Source organism: Amblyomma mixtum, chromosome 7, assembly GCF_055824585.1.
Source record: "Amblyomma mixtum isolate Tamu chromosome 7, ASM5582458v1, whole genome shotgun sequence".
Lineage (NCBI taxonomy): Eukaryota > Metazoa > Arthropoda > Arachnida > Ixodida > Ixodidae > Amblyomma > Amblyomma mixtum.
In genome coordinates, this window is record NC_143018.1 from 10,692,769 (window position 1) to 10,710,727 (window position 17,959).

The 17,959-nt window shown below is 49.8% G+C and overlaps 1 protein-coding gene across 3 annotated transcripts in view; it reads left to right on the forward strand.

The window, feature by feature from the left end:
- Nucleotides 1–6,142: 6,142 nt before the first annotated feature.
- LOC149334986 (arylsulfatase B-like) overlaps nt 6,143–17,959 on the forward strand; it is a 29,427-nt gene continuing 17,610 nt past the window's right edge. The window contains exons 1-6 of one of the 3 annotated variants that reach the window (XM_089553710.1): nt 6,143–6,244; nt 6,732–6,828; nt 7,907–8,066; nt 8,974–9,086; nt 14,528–14,638; nt 16,429–16,566. In XM_089553710.1, the coding sequence (XP_089409836.1) occupies nt 6,222–6,244; nt 6,732–6,828; nt 7,907–8,066; nt 8,974–9,086; nt 14,528–14,638; nt 16,429–16,566 (642 nt within the window). In that variant the 5' untranslated portion in view covers nt 6,143–6,221. The remainder of the gene's footprint in view (nt 6,245–6,731; nt 6,829–7,906; nt 8,067–8,973; nt 9,087–14,527; nt 14,639–16,428; nt 16,567–17,959) is intronic. The other 2 variants (XM_089553711.1, XM_089553712.1) reach the window with 2 other exon arrangements.

Below are 17,959 nucleotides of genomic sequence, written 5' to 3' on the forward strand. Positions count from 1 at the left end.
TTTGAACCAGGGTACTCGGGCTCAGTAGCCGAGAGCCCTAACCACTTAACCACCGCGGCGGGTGATATATGTACCAACAGCGTCGAATGAAACGCCAACACGACAACTGCAAGATGTAGGGTAAACGACAAGATCATGGCTGAGGGAGGCTCAATGCGTTGTTGATTTTGACTTCGATGGCGCGATGGCCACTGTGTTGAAATGTTAAGCGATCTTGCCTTTGTTCCTTCTTCAGCGGCTAATATTTTTGAGTCCATGATTTCACACCAGAGTCATCCTGTCCGCTGTTCATTTGACATTGATACTTCACAACTACATGCATGACGTTTGAAAGGGCTAAATCGTGCTTTGCGAAATTCGCTAGTGCCGGGGTAATTCCTGTTGTAGACTGGACGCACGCGTTTTATTCATCGTTACAATGCATACAAGTATCTGTAAATACATTTACCAGATGGGAACAAGTGAACAAACGAGTGACGAAATTTTGATCGTTACTTATGGAACGAGGGAGCCGGTGACTGATTTTCTTGTTTGAATATACTGTTCGCCATGTCCCGGCGCCAGCTTCGTCATTGACGGACACCCGACCGACGATTGAAAAGCGACGGCGTGGTTGGCACTGGTCAACGACCACAGTGCTTCAAAGCCACGACAACACAGCGTCGAAGATATATATATGAACCTCTGTTTGAGCGAAGTCGCTGCATGTAGGGAAGTTGGACGAATGAATTAGTGCAGGACATTTACAGCACACTGAAGGCCTGCGCATTTCTTTTTTGTGTGTGTGTGTGTGTGTGTGTTTAGCGCATGATAGCCACAGTTGCTTATGCACCATAAAACTCCATATAACTAACTAACATTTCTTTTTTAGCTACCGCTTGAAAAACAACGAGAAAACCGCTATAAAATTACGACACTGAAGACAACACCTGGACATTGCGCAGCTTTGACTTTTCTGCCAAACAACCACTCAGAATACACCTCCTTTCAAGGGAAGGATTAAAATGGGGTGTGGGGGGTGACTACATGGCATGCAACGCTGAGAACGTTGAAGAACCCCAGGTGGTCGAAATTTTTGGAGCTCTTCACTACGGCGTCCCTCATAGCCGGAGTCGCTTTGGGACGTTAAGTCCCAATAGACCAAACCAAACCAACGCTGAGAAAAAGAAAACAAAGACCTAGAAGCGCGAATGACCCCGGTTAGCTGGCGCAAGGATGAATCGCTCACAACACTAACTTTTATAGGCGCCCGCCTGTGTTGGTTGTTCGCGCACCAGCTGTCCGCGTGCTAGTCTTCAACTTCGCCGCGTCGCCAGCATATGGTCCCACATGCTGCGTGCATGTTTTCAACTTTCCTAAGACAAAAACAAAATAAATGTGAAATTCATCATGGAGGTGGAGTAGGCACTATTCTAATAATGCATTTGCAGCTTTGACGAACAGTGAAGATCAAGGCACATACACAAATAGAAAACGAAAACAGTGCATGAACGGCACGATGTGTGTTTGCCAACGCAGCAGCGTGAGTGGTTAAATGCAAATCGCATTTAGAGCTCTCATACGCTTTGTAAGCTTTCCGTTACTTCTTCCAGAAACTACTTGTAGTCACTTCGTGCATGGTGCGCCTCATTCGGCAACACTACACCTCAATATCAAACCGCTCTCGTGGATTCGGATCTCACTGGCGGCATGAGGCTGTTTTCTCTTTGCAAGAATTACGTTTAGTCATAAAATCATTGCACTGCTTATCTCCTATTGATTGGTTACCACCACAAATGAAAAAAAAAAGACGGTCGATTTGAGTAGTATATCCAGAGTTCCCGGATGGCAGTTGTTCGGATAGCGACAATGGGTTAATGTACTTATATGCGAAATTGGCCATACTCTTCATTCACAGATCCCTGGGAGTCTTCCTACCCCTTCTGGCGCAGTGGTGTGGCGGTCAAGTTAAGATGCGCCACTGCCCTACTATGGCAGGTGGTGCCAACGGTGGGATTTGGGATGCTAAGGTTGGGTTGCGGTTCAGGTTGCTCCTCCCAAGCAGCCGCTCACATTACACATTAATTGAGCTGCCACGTAACCCGGTGGGCAGGTTCCTAGGCAGATATATATATATATATATATATATATATATATATATATATATATATATATATATATATATATATATATATATATATATATATATACACACGAGGGGGTACCCAAAAGAAACCGGACTTGATTTTGTTTGAACTTATTTGTTCACATTTTAAGCACAGACCTTTACTCTCCTTCGAAGTATTCCCCACTTGCAATGATACGCTTGTCGAATCTTTCATTCTATTTTTCAAAACATTGTTTAAATTCATCTTTTGTGATGCTTGACAGTGCCTCCGTCGTTTTTTTCTTCACCTCAGGAACATCAGCGAAACGCTTTCCATTCACCTATTTTTTCATTCTAGGAAACAAAGAAAGTAGCACGGGGCAAGGTCGGGAGAGTATGAGGGTTGAGGAACAGGGGTCACGCCATTTTTGGTCCAAAATTGTCGTAGAGACAGGGCTGTGTGAGCAGGGGCATTGCCATGATGGAAAAACCAGTCACCCGACCGCCACAAATCTGGCCGCTTCCACCGCACACTGCTGCCCAATCTTTTCAAAACATCCAAGTAGCAAGCCTAGCTAACTGTCTGACCCTGCGGAACAAATTCTCAATGAACGACTCAACTCACGTCGAAAAAACAAATCAGCATTGTTTTGAGGTTTGGTTTCACCTGACGAGCTTTCTTGAGGCGAGGTGAACTTGAAGTTTTCCATTGGCATGGTTGTTGCTTTGATTCAGGATTCGATTCAGGAACAATTGAGTTGTCCCCACAGCATCGTCCTTGTACGTCTTTCTTAATATTTCAAGAGTTTCCATTCAACTTTTTCCGAGCAAAAATCAGAATTTCACCGGCGCACGCTGTGCACGAAAATCAGCCATTGCAAAAACGACGTTCACACAAAACAGTCGTCACTCTAAAATTCTGCCTAAACTAGCCTGACCTCCTTCAACGACGGCACTCGGCTTACTGACTCTGGAATGTTCGTTCTATGCGCTCCTAGTGGCAAAACGCGGTACCACAGAAGCTTTGCCGACCAAAAAATTTAGTCCGGTTTCTTTTGGGTACCCCCTCGTGTGCCATGGGCAGGTTCCTCACTACCAGGTGGGCAGGTGAGCAGCCTGCTGCAAATCAGGCTTCAGACAAACACGTACTGGCTAAATGCGGGGAATGGCCACTATAAGTGTTAGTGCAATAAAAACGATAGCAACATTCCCCTATTCTTTCTTTGGTTGCGGTGACTGTTGGCTTCCTCAATATCTCTCTTGCCGACACGCTCTCCTGTGGCGTCAACTCGAAAATTTTTCAACTCTTCAGCTGCCGGCTTCTGCTCGCATACGTCCACCTTTGCCTCGACCCTCCGGAGTGAGAGCACCTCGGCGACCGCCTAGCCCTTTTCCACGTGGTCGGGCCAGTTCCAAGCCATTCCTACAATCTCTCATTCCTAACACCGCTCCCAAATCGCGTAAAAAGTGGCTGGCCAACAACACGGCCAATGGTCAGCTGATGGACAATGCCACCTGTGATGCCGTGGACTAGGCAGTGCACACTTTGGTACAACATAGCTGACTACTACTGCTACTACCGCTATACTACTACCATAATATGATGATGAATTTGAATTTTATTGATGCAAGGGCAGATTTGGCCAAAGAGCGACATGGCACAAGGTATTCCTTACACAAGGAGGGGTAAGAGGCCCATCTTCCAAGCATTCCATCCCAGAAGAGTAGAGTACCAGGCCAATGGAAAGTTTGCACCCGTTTTGTCACCGTTGGGTGCACGGCGGCATACGGGATCAAGCCCCCCCCCCTCTTCCCACATGCGAGGCGGAGGCTACTACTACTACTACTACTACTACTACTACTACTACTACTACTACTACTACTACTACTACTTACTACTACTACTACTACTACTACTACTACAACTACTACTGTATACTACTACTACTACTACTACTACTACTACTACTACTACTACTACTACTACTACTACTACTACTACTACTACTACTACTATTAAAGCTCCCATTTCTATGTAACATACTAACGAAAAAATGTCGTAGTGAATGGAATTCTCGATATGTTGCATCGATGTCTGTAAGTTGCATCGAATTTGTGCATTTCATTCACATTGAAGAGCGAGCACCGAGGCCACAAACACCAAACCCATGACTCTTTGCGCTATGAAGAGCGCAACAGCCGCTAACCCACGCACCTCTGTCGGTTCGCTCTGCAATGGAGAAGGTGGCGCGTTAACAGCGCTGCCAGTTCATATCCTGCACCGCTGCTGTTCGTCTCTCGCTGACATTAACAGTGGAATGCGCTTTGCGACTAACCACCTGCGGTGGAAGAGCGCAACGCTTATCGTAAACAAGCGGAGTGTCGGGGCGTCCTTGGCGCCTTTAGCGAGAGCAGTACTTTGAGAGTAGGGCAGAATTGTGGCCCTGATGAGCGCCACGTGTGCCACATGCTGCACACTCAGAGAGAATGAGAGGAAGTCGGGAGTAACTGCAGTGCACCTGGTCCTCGAGATCAAAGGTTACTCATAATGCGGAATCATTACGAGTGAAGCGAGGTTTGCCCGTCCATTTTCGAAAGGGCGATAGCGGTTGGTTTCCGGAAGGCTCAGAGTCAAGGCAATGTAGTCGGTCCCCAAGAGTCCCCAGTCCTCGGAGTCCACAGGTTCCCAAGGGTCCCCAAGGGGGAAGGAATCGAGGAGTCCCATATCACTCTAGTGTTTCGCGGCTCGGAATGTTTGCTTGGAAGAGAGAAAGCAACGTATACAGAGGTAGATGGAGAGAGAGAGAGAGAGAGAGAGAGAGAACTGTCTACACGTCGTGTCAGCGACTGCTTTCGTGGATCTTAGTTCGAGCCTGAGAGGTCTTTATTTTTTAAACACACGTATTTCATTTTGATTTACTGCTATTTTCTAATCGTATGCAAAGTATAGTTACTTTTCTGTGTGTCTATCGTGAGCAGAAGTAAGGGCGCGTGCAGTGTGCCGGTATCGACATCAGGATGCTTTGTCAGGTAGCGCCATCATGCGGCAAGGTTCGACACGCGCTGAAGGGGTAGTTTCTCTCACGATAGTAGCGTTCTCCACGAAATGTCCCCGTCAAGCAGAATTTCCAGGTTTCCCTGTGTTTAGTTATTAGTTCCAGCACGTGCGTGAGTGTGCATGAGTGTGTATGAGTGTGTTCACGTTCGAAAGTTCTGCACTTTTTAAATGCGACAGCATTATAACTTACGTGAGGAGCAAAACCCGCCGTCCTCTGCCATGAAATCCACCGATTGGTCGAAAGAGGTCGCCTGACCTTTAGAAGTGATCACAACCTGCCCTGCTCGGCCGTCCCGATTGGGCGAGAGAGGCCCCGTAACCTTGTGACGTCATTACAACCTGTCCGCCATTGCAGGCGGCAACCAGCCCACCGGACTGTGAGCAACCGGTCCAGGGGGACAGGTAAAGTAAGGTACAGGATGACCAGTTATGCATACATGGTCGTTTTCGTAGAAGACATTTCTCCTAGCGAGCAATATGAATGAAGTTGCTCTCTTTATGGCATCGCGGTACAGTGAAGCAGCGGTGGAGGTGAAGTTACTAAACAAGAAATAAAACAAAACACCGCCCCTCTCATCATAAAAAGTGCGCTAAAGCTGGTTCGTTTCCAGGCGCTATTAACAGTGACGTCAAAAGATTGGCCGACTTTTTCCTGAATTCAGGGCTGGGTGCACAACAAGCGAGGTTTGCACGTTGTATTCCAGTCCTCACACATGGTGACGCTGCGCGGAGCCTAGGATAAAAGGAAGTATCAGTTGCATAAAAACACCTGAGGCGCCCTTGAATTATTGGACACGAAGCAGAGTCAGCGCCACCGCAGGCTCTTCGCTTTAACAATTTTTATTTTCAATTCTGCTGTAATGGCGTACTTCCGCAGGGGTCGCATCCGCCGATTCATGCCAGCAGGCTGAAACGACGCGGCTGCGTATTCTGCTGCAGTGTGCGCATTTCCGTCGGCGAAACAAAAATCCGATACAGAAAGTAAACAGAAGGCAGTACCGGATCACAAACCCATAAGTTCGCTCCCCTGGATCACGGAGTAAGCTTTTCCAAGTGCATCCCGTTCCTGGATGTTCGATGTTTAGAAGCGTCTTGCTCAGGTATTTGCTGCTCGTCACATTCTGCTCTTGTATTGTTTCGTCTGCGTGGAGCGAGGGTCTGAAACACGTGACCAGCTGGGCCCTGCCTCACGGCCTGCTGAGCCTAGGGGATGTAGTTCCTTGTTCTGAGAACGCCATGCCAAGTAACATCTTTCTGCAGGGTGTTTCACCTCAGACTGTTGACAATTTTAAAAAAATAAGCTTTTCGAGTTAGAAAGGCACTTTTTTCGACATACCATTGTCAGCGGTGTAGTCCATCAGAATACAGCTAAGGTATGCTAATAGTCGATTACAACTACGGTCTGCAGTGAAGCGCCGCCCACATTTCGGCCCATCGCACAGAATTCCTCCCCAACAAAAAAAGTAGTCATTTGTTAAAACTCAACCTCCACTGCTTCCTATCTGAAAGAGATATTTGTTGATTTAATCTTGTTATCCCACATGCCTTGGTCTCATTCTGCTTTCCTCCTTTTTCGGGTGCGAACAGCGTGGTCGTCTGCGCGTGTCTCGTGGAGTCTCGACGGCCATCTTCGCGCAAGGTGTCTCGACCTCCGCACATTATCTTCCTCTTCGCGGACGACGTTGTAAGTAGCGGCCATCCAATGCCTGTGTTTCGCTTGTAGAACAGCCAGAATGTCGGTCCCTAGGTATTTTCTGTTTAAATAACTGCTAGTAAGACTTAATGCGACCGTTTAATCCCATTAGAGCGCAGCTCTTAACCGCCCGTTCGTGCGTTCCGCGTCATACTCGCTGGAGTTGTCGGTGGAGCACGCCACCTGACAACCGTTGCAGGTGGCGTGTCCTAGCGAAACGCCACCTGTCACAGTTGTCAGGTGGCATGTTCCGCCATAGGGAAACGCCACATGTCACAGTTGTCAGGTGGCACGTTCCTCCATAGCGAAACGCCACCTGTCACGGCGAGAGCGGAGGGGTGGACAAAGGGAAGGTGGCTGCCACGGGAAGATCCCGGAGGGGGTGGCTAGGAGCGTAACATGCCTCCTGTCAGCCGTGAAGAGCTGCGCTCAAATTCCGCATTACCGACTATCGCAATCATCTTTCCATTTTTTCTACCGAGACTTGCAGCGAAGACTTTAAGTAATCCAAAAGATAGGTCTTCTGGGGCATAGATAAGGTTTTCGCACATCGGCAGAGTTAGTGGCAGATGTCAGACAGCAGATGTCAGGAATCATATGAATCGTATTGATTAGTAAACTGGTTAAAGGCTGTAATTGTTACCATCTTATCTATTGCAGCTGTATGCGCCTGTTTGTAGTTACAGATCTGCGCCCGGCCGTTAGTAGCAGTCAAATCAGTTTTTGGACTTTCAAAAATGCTAATCTTCTCGGCGCTCTTTCGCAACCAATTCTGGCCAGCTCGGCGCATCAAACTTCGACCGCTTGGCTAGAGCGCGTCTGCAGCTAGACCCAAGATAACATGTCACCCGGTGACGCACGTGTCATACGTCTTCTCTCTCCCGCTCGGGCCTCTGCTTACTGCTCCAGCCCTCTAGCGGAGATCAAGTGAAGAGTACTTTTTGTAAGCCAGTATGAAATATGAACGCAAACAGAGTAACAGTGATTGCCGCCAGATGGCCGTAGTGGACAGAGGGCCAGTCTCATTGGGCCTCTATTCCTCTATTCCGGACGTGTCTATAACGCGCAGGGCTGGAACGATGTGAGCTTCCACGGCTCGCGGCAGATCCCCACGCCCAACCTGGACGCTCTGGCGGCATGGGGCGTTGTGCTGCAGAGACACTACTCGACGCCAACATGCTCGCCTTCCAGAACGGCCCTCATGACCTCGTACTACCCGTCACGCACGAGTAAGCACGCGTCTTTCTTGTTGCTGCGTCAGCCGTGCGAAATTTTCATTCTTAAAGTACGTGCTCATTACTGCGAACACAGCCACCGCTGCGCACAACGAACATGCTGCTGCGCACGACTTACGGAACAACCTCCGGCTTAAACAGCATCATTGTTAAAGGGGCTGCGAAACACTGCCCGGGGGAATACCGGCTATACTTCAGGTGGGTTCTTTATGTCACACAGATGCTGACTTAAAAAGAATTACAGGAACCGATGCACAGAAACGGGAGTTATTCAGTGAAGAAATTTGAAAATACAAGCAAACAAAACGCTGCCCTCAACTCGATTTTGGCGGGGCTTCCCACTCCTATTTCGCTCTCCCAAAGACGGCACCTGGCGCAACCAATCAAAACAGCCAGCCAGAGCACGTCGCGGAAGTTTGTACTCCATGGTTGCCTGCTCTCTGTAACTCGTTCTTGCCGAGACTGGCAGCGTTGTTTCCATGCCAGAGCGCCCCTGGTGGTGTATTTTTATTTTACTTGCTTTGCAGGGCTTTTATCTAAGACAATTTTTTTTGGTGATCTAATATAAAACGCAGACAGGTGACAAAATGTGTCTCTATTTATTCACACAATTTGCAGTATATTTACTGTTTGTCCGGTCATCATGCTCGCGCCAGGTGATGTCATATCCGCTGCTAAAAACCCGCCACTGTGTGGCGACACCATCAGAGCCATAAAGTTGTTTTTGGGAGGACATTAAAATATTAAAAAACGGAATGTACGCGGTATTATCCGACGCTAATAGCACCATTATAACTCACTGTATGCAATCAACAGGCAAAACAGTTAACTAAGATTGTGTTTGGGCCCCTTTAATATGCTCATCCTGTTTGCATTCGCTTGCCCCTTTCCTTTCCACCAGGTGTGGGCCACATGGTGTATCCACCGGCTTCGGAAGGGGCCCTGGAGCTTCGCTTCAAGCTGCTGCCGCAGTGGCTGAAGGACCTGGGATACCGCACGCACATGTTGGGCAAGGTGAGACGAGTGGAGTGCGCTGTGCTTTGAGTCACGCAAGAGAACGATTTCCACAACTGAAGCCGCTGCGTTTAGAAGCACGCGAACGTTTGCCCGCAGGTGGTGCCCCCTACACTCTTACAAGGAGGGACTAAGATGGCTGCAGAAGTTAGCTTTTAATGCGTTAGCATTAGAACCCCCATTTGCGCAAATTTCCCCCGCCGTAAGCGTGAAGCCTCACAGTTAGAAGTGGCACTTAGGGAATACCATACTGTCGTGTCCGGTCGCTGTGTTGAATGCAGCGAAAGACGCACACGGTACTTTAAGACTTCGTTTATTTAAAGCCGATGAGGGTGCGACCAGCGTCGACCGAGGCAGGAGCCGAACTGGCCGCCCGAAGAAAGGAGGGAGTGGAGAAGCGTCCACGGGAGGGAGTGGCTTCCCAGAACAGGAGGAGGGTGCGGGGGCGCACCGTGGGGGGGCCTCTGGCGACAGTGTGCGACGAAGGGCAAGCGGTCGTTAGGAGGAGGATTGAGTGGTCGTTAGGAGGAGGATGCGAACTGTCGTTAGGAGGGGAATGCGAGTGGTCGTTAGGAGGGGGCGCACACACACAAAAGCAATAAGGGGACACAACACTTCCTTCCCCCTTAGAAAGTTGCCTGGTATCGTGCAGGGGGTCGGCGCTCACGCGTGGAGGCGCGCTGGCTTTGTGCGCTCGGGGGAGAAACACTTGTAGGCTGGCTGTTGTTCGCTGTGTCTCCTGGGTCTGTCCTGGGCGAAGTCTCTTCTTCCGGGAAGAGGTGCCAGGCTATGTGGGAAAATGGTGCACGTGTTCTCTCCGCTGGCGGACAGCTCTCAGACGGCGTCGTAAATCTACGCAGCTGGTTGAGATGTCGGCGTGCTACTGTGCCATGTATGTTGACGAGCCAAGAGCGCAGGCCTATGCGTCTGACAATTGTAGCTTCCTCCCAGCGTGGCTTTTTCAGAAACTGTCGGGCGAGGACGCGCTGCCCCTCATTAAGCGTGCCGCAGCGCGGAATTGCTTTTTCTTCCCGGAACGTCTCTGCCTTTGGCTCGGGGAGGATGGCTGTGAGCTGGGTTCGCATTTCACGCTCGAACATCATTTTCGAGGGGGTCTCGCCTGTTGTGCTCTGAACCGTCGTGTGCTGCTTGAAGAGAAAGCGCGCAAGGCGGCGCTGCAGCGAGCCTGTCTGATCTCTTTCAAGGGCGCGTTTTAGCTCGGCTACGTAGCGCTCGGCTTGTCCGTTTGTCGCTGGGTGGTAGGGGGCCGATGTAACTGATGAGATCCCGTTGTCGCGATAAAACTTGAGGATCTCCGCAGACACAAACGGTGTTCCGTTGTCCGACACTACCTTGCGCGGCAGGCCGAACGTTGCAAATAGTGATCGGAGGTTGTCAATGACTGCTGCCGAAGTCGTCTGTCCCATTTGCCTTATCTCAAGCCACTTTGTGTAGGCGTCTACGACCACAAGGAAAGTGCAGCCCTCAATTGGTCCTGCAAAATCAATGTGCAATGTGTGCCATGGTGTGTCTGGCTTTTCCCATTCTGGGACAGGAGCTTTCGGCGGGGCGCTCCGGCTGCTCTGGCAAGGCTTGCATTCTCGCACCACTGTTTCGATGTCGTTGTCAATGCCAGGCCACCACATGTAGCTTCTGGCACACTTTTTCATTGCAACGATGCCCCGATGTTCGGCGTGGATGAGAGACATAGCTTGTGCGCGTAGTTCTCTCGGCATCACAACTCGGGACCCAAATATGATGCAGCCGCGATGGGTGCTCAACTCTGTAGCTCGCCTGCGGTAAGCGTCGAAGTTGTCCCCTTTGAGTTTATGCACATTGCCTTGTTGAACAGCTGTGTAAACTAGCCGGAGAGCTGCGCACTTCTGCGTAGATGCTGCAACTGTGCCTGCTGTAAGCGGAGGTTCTGGCAGTGCTTCGAACATCAGAACGTCTCCTGGTGGAAATGGTTCGTCAACAGTTGCGTCTAGTGGCAGACGGCTTAGCGCATCGGCGTTTTGATGTTTACCAACCATGTTCTGGCTCGGCGTCTGGTGTATGCCGCATATCATCACGCCTAGTGGAGAAAACCAGTTTCTCCCTAGAAGGCTTGGTCCTGTGCCCTTCACAACAAGCAGAGGTAGCGTATGGGTCTGGCCGTTGTAGTTAACCTGCACGTTGGCAGAGCCCAATAGTGGCAGATTCTGTCCTGACCACGTTCGCAGGTGCGTGTCGTCTTGTTGCAGGGCGGGTGCGTCAGATGGCCATGAAGTTCGGAACGTGTCCTCACTGATCAGAGTACAGGCTGCGCCGGAGTCCACCTCGAACTTAATCAGCTGGTGATGTACGCTTACTTCTGTAAAAATCTTCGGTCGCGTGCCGAGATTCATGGTGTTCAGGTCGTACAACACAGATGGTGTTGCTGATGTTGTTCCATGGAGATCAGATAGCGGCGTATTCTCTGAGGCGTTGACGCTGTGATTAGGCTGGGAAGGTGACTTTATCTTGGCAAGTCTCCGTTTCGTAATGCATGCTCTTTCGATATGCCCTCGCTTGTGGCAAAAATTACACGTGGCTGACTGGAATCGACATCCCTGGGGGTTGTGTTGGTCGTCACACCGCCAGCAGCGTTGTGCCTTTTTGACCGATTTTACAACAACAGAAGGCTTGCGCACCTGGTTGCTTGTCTGGTGTACCGGCTCGGTGTTCCGGCGAATCCCTCTCTGCTGGTGACCGGCGCTCTCCGCTCGAACGGCGATGTCGTAAGCTTTGCTGAATGTGAGGTCCTTCTCAGCGAACAGGCGCTGCTGCAGTGACTCGTCACTCAGTCCGCACACAAATCTGTCGCGTAACATCACGTCCAAGGGAAGCATGGTGGTGTTAGCAGAAGAAGCTGCGTCTCCCTCCTGCCCGGTAGCTGTTGTCGACAGCGTTCCAAAATTGCAGTCGGCAGCGAGCTTCTTGAGCGCGGCTACGTAGGCGCTCACAGTTTCTCCTTCCAGTTGATCTCGTCGTTGGAAGTGAGCCCGGCTGTAGACCTCGGATGGCCTTGGGTCGTAGTGCTTTTGCAGCGCTTTTACGATGTCGTCGTAAGACACTGCCGCTGGTGTGCTTGGCTGAATAAGGGCGCAGACAGTATCGTAGGTCTGCTCCCCGCACAGCGTCAGCAGGTTGGCCCTCTTCAAGGCTGGGTCTGTGATGTTGTTAGCTTCAAAGTAGAACTGAAGGCGTCCAACCCACGATGACCACGATGAGCCGTTGAATTCTGGTATCTGATTGGGAAACCCTCGCGTAGCCATGGCTTGTCAATAGCGTTGCGTAGCGCGGGTCGAATCCACTTTCTCGTCGCCACTGTCGTGTCCGGTCGCTGTGTTGAATGCAGCGAAAGACGCACACGGTACTTTAAGACTTCGTTTATTTAAAGCCGATGAGGGTGCGACCAGCGTCGACCGAGGCAGGAGCCGAACTGGCCGCCCGAAGAAAGGAGGGAGTGGAGAAGCGTCCACGGGAGGGAGTGGCTTCCCAGAACAGGAGGAGGGTGCGGGGGCGCACCGTGGGGGGGCCTCTGGCGACAGCGTGCGACGAAGGGCAAGCGGTCGTTAGGAGGAGGATTGAGTGGTCGTTAGGAGGAGGATGCGAACTGTCGTTAGGAGGGGAATGCGAGTGGTCGTTAGGAGGGGGCGCACACACACAAAAGCAATAAGGGGACACAACACATACTTACAGCCTGGAGCAGAATTCAAATCCGCGGCAAAGCGAAAAGATCAGCTTCGCTTGCCACTTGTTTAGACCACTCGGCCATCGACGCAGTTGTTTGTTTCCCTTTATTGAATGAAAAAACTGCCTAAAACGAAAGACCCGAGCAAACAAACTTGCACCTCAAATCACAGGGCTGCGTAATACCGCCCCCCCCCCCAATACCCTCACACCTGGTCTCCAAACAAGCGCAAAAATTCTGGAAGACACACACAGGCATCAAGACGGTGTAGCTAGCTTTGATGTTCTTCCAGCGCAGCATACACGCCCAACACCAAAGAGCGCTGCTCTCAGAACGCAGATATTGATGACCGTAATGATTCGGCATGTCGGTGGATCATACGGTTCTTCCACAGACCGAGGAGTCCCATCTACCTCTCCTTTGTTGCCCGTCTAGGTCAGCCAAACACGTGACCAAACGACCTGCTCCTGTCCCCTAAATGAGGGCCCAAATGAGGAAACGCCTCATGTGTTACCTCGTCATTGGCTAAGAACCATCAGTCGCGGTGGCCGCCAGGGGGATATCCAAGGTGGGAATCGTGATTAGTTTGTGGACTGACATATCGAGAGAACTAAAGAGCCACTTTAGTTGTGAGACACTTCCCTGCTAAGAAGCGTTTTCACGTGACTTAAAAAAAAAAAATCTTACTCTTTGGTGAAGTTTTCCTAAATAGTAAACACATGCCTATGCGCCACTATATGGGGCTGTATACAGGGTGTTTCATCTAAGATTTTACACAATTTTTAAAAATAGGCTTTTTGAGTTAGAAGAGCGCTTTTTTCGGCATAGCATTGTCAGCGGTGCAGTACATCAGAATTCAGCTAAGACGTGCTAGCTAGCAGGTTGGTTAACTAATATTGAATAGTTAGCCTTATAACTATTACTGTTAGGCGCCTTAATTATCGAGATATGTGTAGACCATCGTAAATAATAATCATGTCAACATTTATAATTTTGAAAACGCGGTTACCCTCGGCGCAGTGGCATAACAAATTTTGGTTATTTCGACGAGTTACGTGCACTGGCGAGCTTGCCTGGCCTGCAAGCTTCTCGAAAGCGCATGAAATTTGCGCATTACTTTGCTCCCAGTTCGCGATTTTTACCTTGTTTTCTTAGTATCGTACAGAATTACATAAGTCTTGCTTGCTAACCTCGCTTCCAATTTCTTTCGCTGTATCCGACGTACCGACACACGTGCACACCGCACGGGCTTACTGGCCTTCGAAAAATAAAGATGTAACGTTATCCAGTGTTCGCTTTTAGAGCACTGCAAGGTAAGTTGCGACTGGCAGCCGTTAGCAGAGCAGTTTGTGACAGTAAGGTACAGGGTCTCAGAAGGACTGCACTCCTAGTCGCCACATGTTTAGGAACAAGGGCGCGGTTACTCGTCCTTTGTCCTCTGTACTGGATGTGTGTTCCTTTTCCCGCCAGAATCATCTGCCTAAAGATAGCGCCGTCTTTCCTTTCTACAAATTATGATCATGTTTCGAGACTCACGAATGACGAGCTCACCAAATTCAATCAATCAATCAATCAATCAATCAATCAATCAATCAATCATCAATCAATCAATCAATCATCAATCAATCAATCAATCACCTAGAGTGAGTTCGGTTTGTCGTTGAGTGGATACCGAGCCTCTCAGGATCAAACGCTAGCCCCTTGCTTATACGCTCAAAACGTGCAGTGGCACCTGGGGTACAGGAGCATCGAGTACACGCCAACTTGGCGTGGTTTCGACACCTTCTTCGGCTACTACAACGGCGAGGGCTACTACTTCAACCACACCGTCAGATGGGTGAGCAAAGCTACCCATGCCACCTGCGTCTTATGCAAATGGATAAGCGCTAACAAATTGTAATTTGTGTGGCTTAATTAACGACCCGAAGCGACACATAGGCTATGAGGAAGGCAATGGTGTTGGTCTACGAATCTAATTAGATTATACCTGGGGCTCTTTTAATGTGCGCACGCTGACATCGCACAGAACACGCGGGGTTTTGTATTTAGCCTCCACTGAAATGCAGCCGCCCCGGCATGTTCGGGTAAGAACTAACAGCCAACATGCCGTTGTGGTCACGGAGTATATCAGGTAGGCTATTTCACTGCGCACCGAGTGCTAACGAATCGAAGCCCTGACCTTCAGTGCAGTTGGATTCCAGTAAAGGCCTCTATGGTGTGGCGAAGCTGTGGCCATCACCGTGCAGTCACACTGCAGGGGTAATCTTGAAATCTCCAGGAATTGGTCACGCTGGTGTAGCTCTTCTCTAATAGCTTTCTAATGAATGGTGAAGGGTAATGTAGAGGCAAAAGGCGGAGGTAAACAATATTCACATGTTGGACAAATGTTTGGTCCAATGTTGAACAAAAGTTTTTCAGGCTGGTGGATGTCAATGAGTAATTACTCCCTTATTACAATATTTACATGTTTTGTATGCTTGATTAGAGAAGCAAGGAAGCAGTACTGGCCGTCCATACCGTTCGAAGGTGCCAAACCAAACACGCGTAGCAGGGCCATGATATGCAACTATTCGTCTTTCTCTGAAATAGTCTGGTTTATTGGTTTATTGGTTTATTGGGATTTAACGTCCCAGAGCGACTCAGGCTATGAGGGACGCCGTAGTGAAGGGCTCCGGAAATTTCGACCACCTAGGGTTCTTTAACGTGCACTGACATCGCACGGTCTGAAGGAGTCGTAAAAGAAAGGGTCGCAAAGCATTATATACAAAAGGGAAGCTGGAATCGTTTTAGAGAATTCGGCTTGGTTCAAGGATTTAAATGTATAAAACTTGTAGGTAAAGCACCGCATTTATACGGGCTAGCACTTAAAATGCTGACATTATCGCCTAAAGTAGCCACGATGATCTTCAAGCTTCTCCTCATCGCGTCTAAGAATTACGGAGAAGCTCAGTGACGACGTCATTGTTTCAGATTTCCGCTGCGCTGCGTTCGCCCACATCCTGCTGTGCGTTGCCGGATGCCACCAAACAACGCTTCGCGGGCTTTATCTTCGGCGTGTTCTTGCTTCGAGCAAACGTTTCAGCTTTGGAAACGCACCGCCGCCGTAGATGATCCCTACCCGACGCTGTGGGATGAGGAGAAACCGGAGTGCAATCGCGGCGTCATTCGGAGATTACGTTACCATTTCAGATGCTACCACATAAAAGACACCTTTAGACTACGGTGTACCGTGCTACCGTTACCGTTACCGGAGTACCGGGAGCTCGCCTACCGCCGGTGAGCACGCGCTGATTGGTCCCTATGCTGCAGGCTCGCGCGCAACTGTCGGGCACCTGGCGCCATCTGGAGCCGCCAAGATGACTTGCGCATGCGCATTGGCTGCGCGCGGGCTCCCGGTACTCCGGTACCGGTAAGAGCAACACGGTGCACGGTATGCTAAAGGTGTCTAAAGACTTCGCACACTTTTCGGCAAGCTTCACACATTCGACCCATTTAAGCTGGTCAAATTCTAAAACTTCCTTAGTTGCCCTTTAATCTACAGCTACGATTTTGACCACGCTTGTCTGGCTTACCCCGCCGAACTATGAAATCAATTTTATATCTTTTTTTATTTCTTGGCACTCACAGCAAGGCCAGTGCGGCTTGGATATGTGGCACAATATTGGCCACAGGGTGCAACCTGTCACCAACCTCACCGGCGTCTACTCGACGTATGCATACACTAACCAGGCAAAGAAGATCATCGCAGACCACGACACTGATAAGGTGAACCGGCTCATCGTAACTTGCAGATAAATGCATGGCCTCAGAAGTCGCGAGAATGTTATCGACCGAGGAGAAATGAAGCTAACGTCACTTCAGATTAGACTCTGAGATCCTAAGCGTTCAAGCATATCCGTTCCGTTCCGATGATGCTAAAAAAAAAAAAGATCTGATTCTTTTTCAAGCGTGAGGACCGTTTTGAAACTGTGGTTCGTTTATTTAGTCACTGAAATATATTTTTTATGTTACCTTAAGGACGCAGCAAAGGAGAACTGGCTTAGCGGTGGCAGCAAAGAAAATGATTATTATGTTTCGCGTCGATGTAAAACTTTCTTCGTTTATGCTTCTAATTGCTAGCTTCCACTACATAGGCCACGTCAACCTAAATGCCGCAAGTACCGCATAAAAGTTGGTAGAACATACCCCAGCAGGTTTGTGTAAAGTGGGACGATGTGCTAAAAAAATACACTAAATTAATACGACAACTATGCTGCTCTTCGTCCAAGGTGCATTGTGCCATTAAGAGCAAATCATCATCATCGATCCAACGGCACAGAAAGGGGCTGATCGAGATGGGAAAGTCATGTCACTCGGTGGATGTTGCAGCTTCTACGGTGCACATAGATCATCAACCACCACGGGTTCGATCTTAGCGGGAGCCCAAGGCCTCGATTAGTCGTCACTTCACATACGCACTGGCGCACTGCTGTGGCGTACTCAACCTCCGCAGGGAGGAGAGCGACTCGCCGCAACGAAACAGGCCTCCAAGTTCACGAAAGAGCCGTTTATTCACGGCGTCTTACAGCGATGCACATGCTCAGACCCCGTACCGGGGACGCACGAGGAATCAGGATGTGATGCGCTCACGAGGCAATGCTATAGTCGGATACAATTCAAGAACGAAGGGACTTTTCCCTGTCAGAAGACCCCCCTTCCAGCCAATGGCGTCGGTCGATTCTCATGAACCTGCTAGGGTGACAATGCAGGGAGTGGTAGATGAAATGGGAATGCTCCCCCCCCCCCCTCCATGAACGGATAGTCCGCGCCTTAGATTGTTACGCTAACAGGCTGATGAGAATCGGCCGACGCCCTTGGGTGGAACGGGGTCCTTTGACGGGAAAAAGTCGCTTCGTTCTTGATCTGCATCCGGCTATAGCACGCCGCTGCAGGAGTAAAGGTTCCCGCGGCAGAGCTCTGATACCTCTCGCGGCGATCACGGGACGCCTGTCTCGCTGCGGGAGGTATATGGCTTGAAGCCCACCGCCAAACACCCACCGGTTAAGCAATGAGTGCAAGTTCCCCGCGGCCAGGCCCACGGTTTTCTTCAGAAGTGGGAGCTTAACAGAAGCATCGTAAACCCCACTGCGTCGCTCGCGGGCCAAGCCCAGTTTCGAAC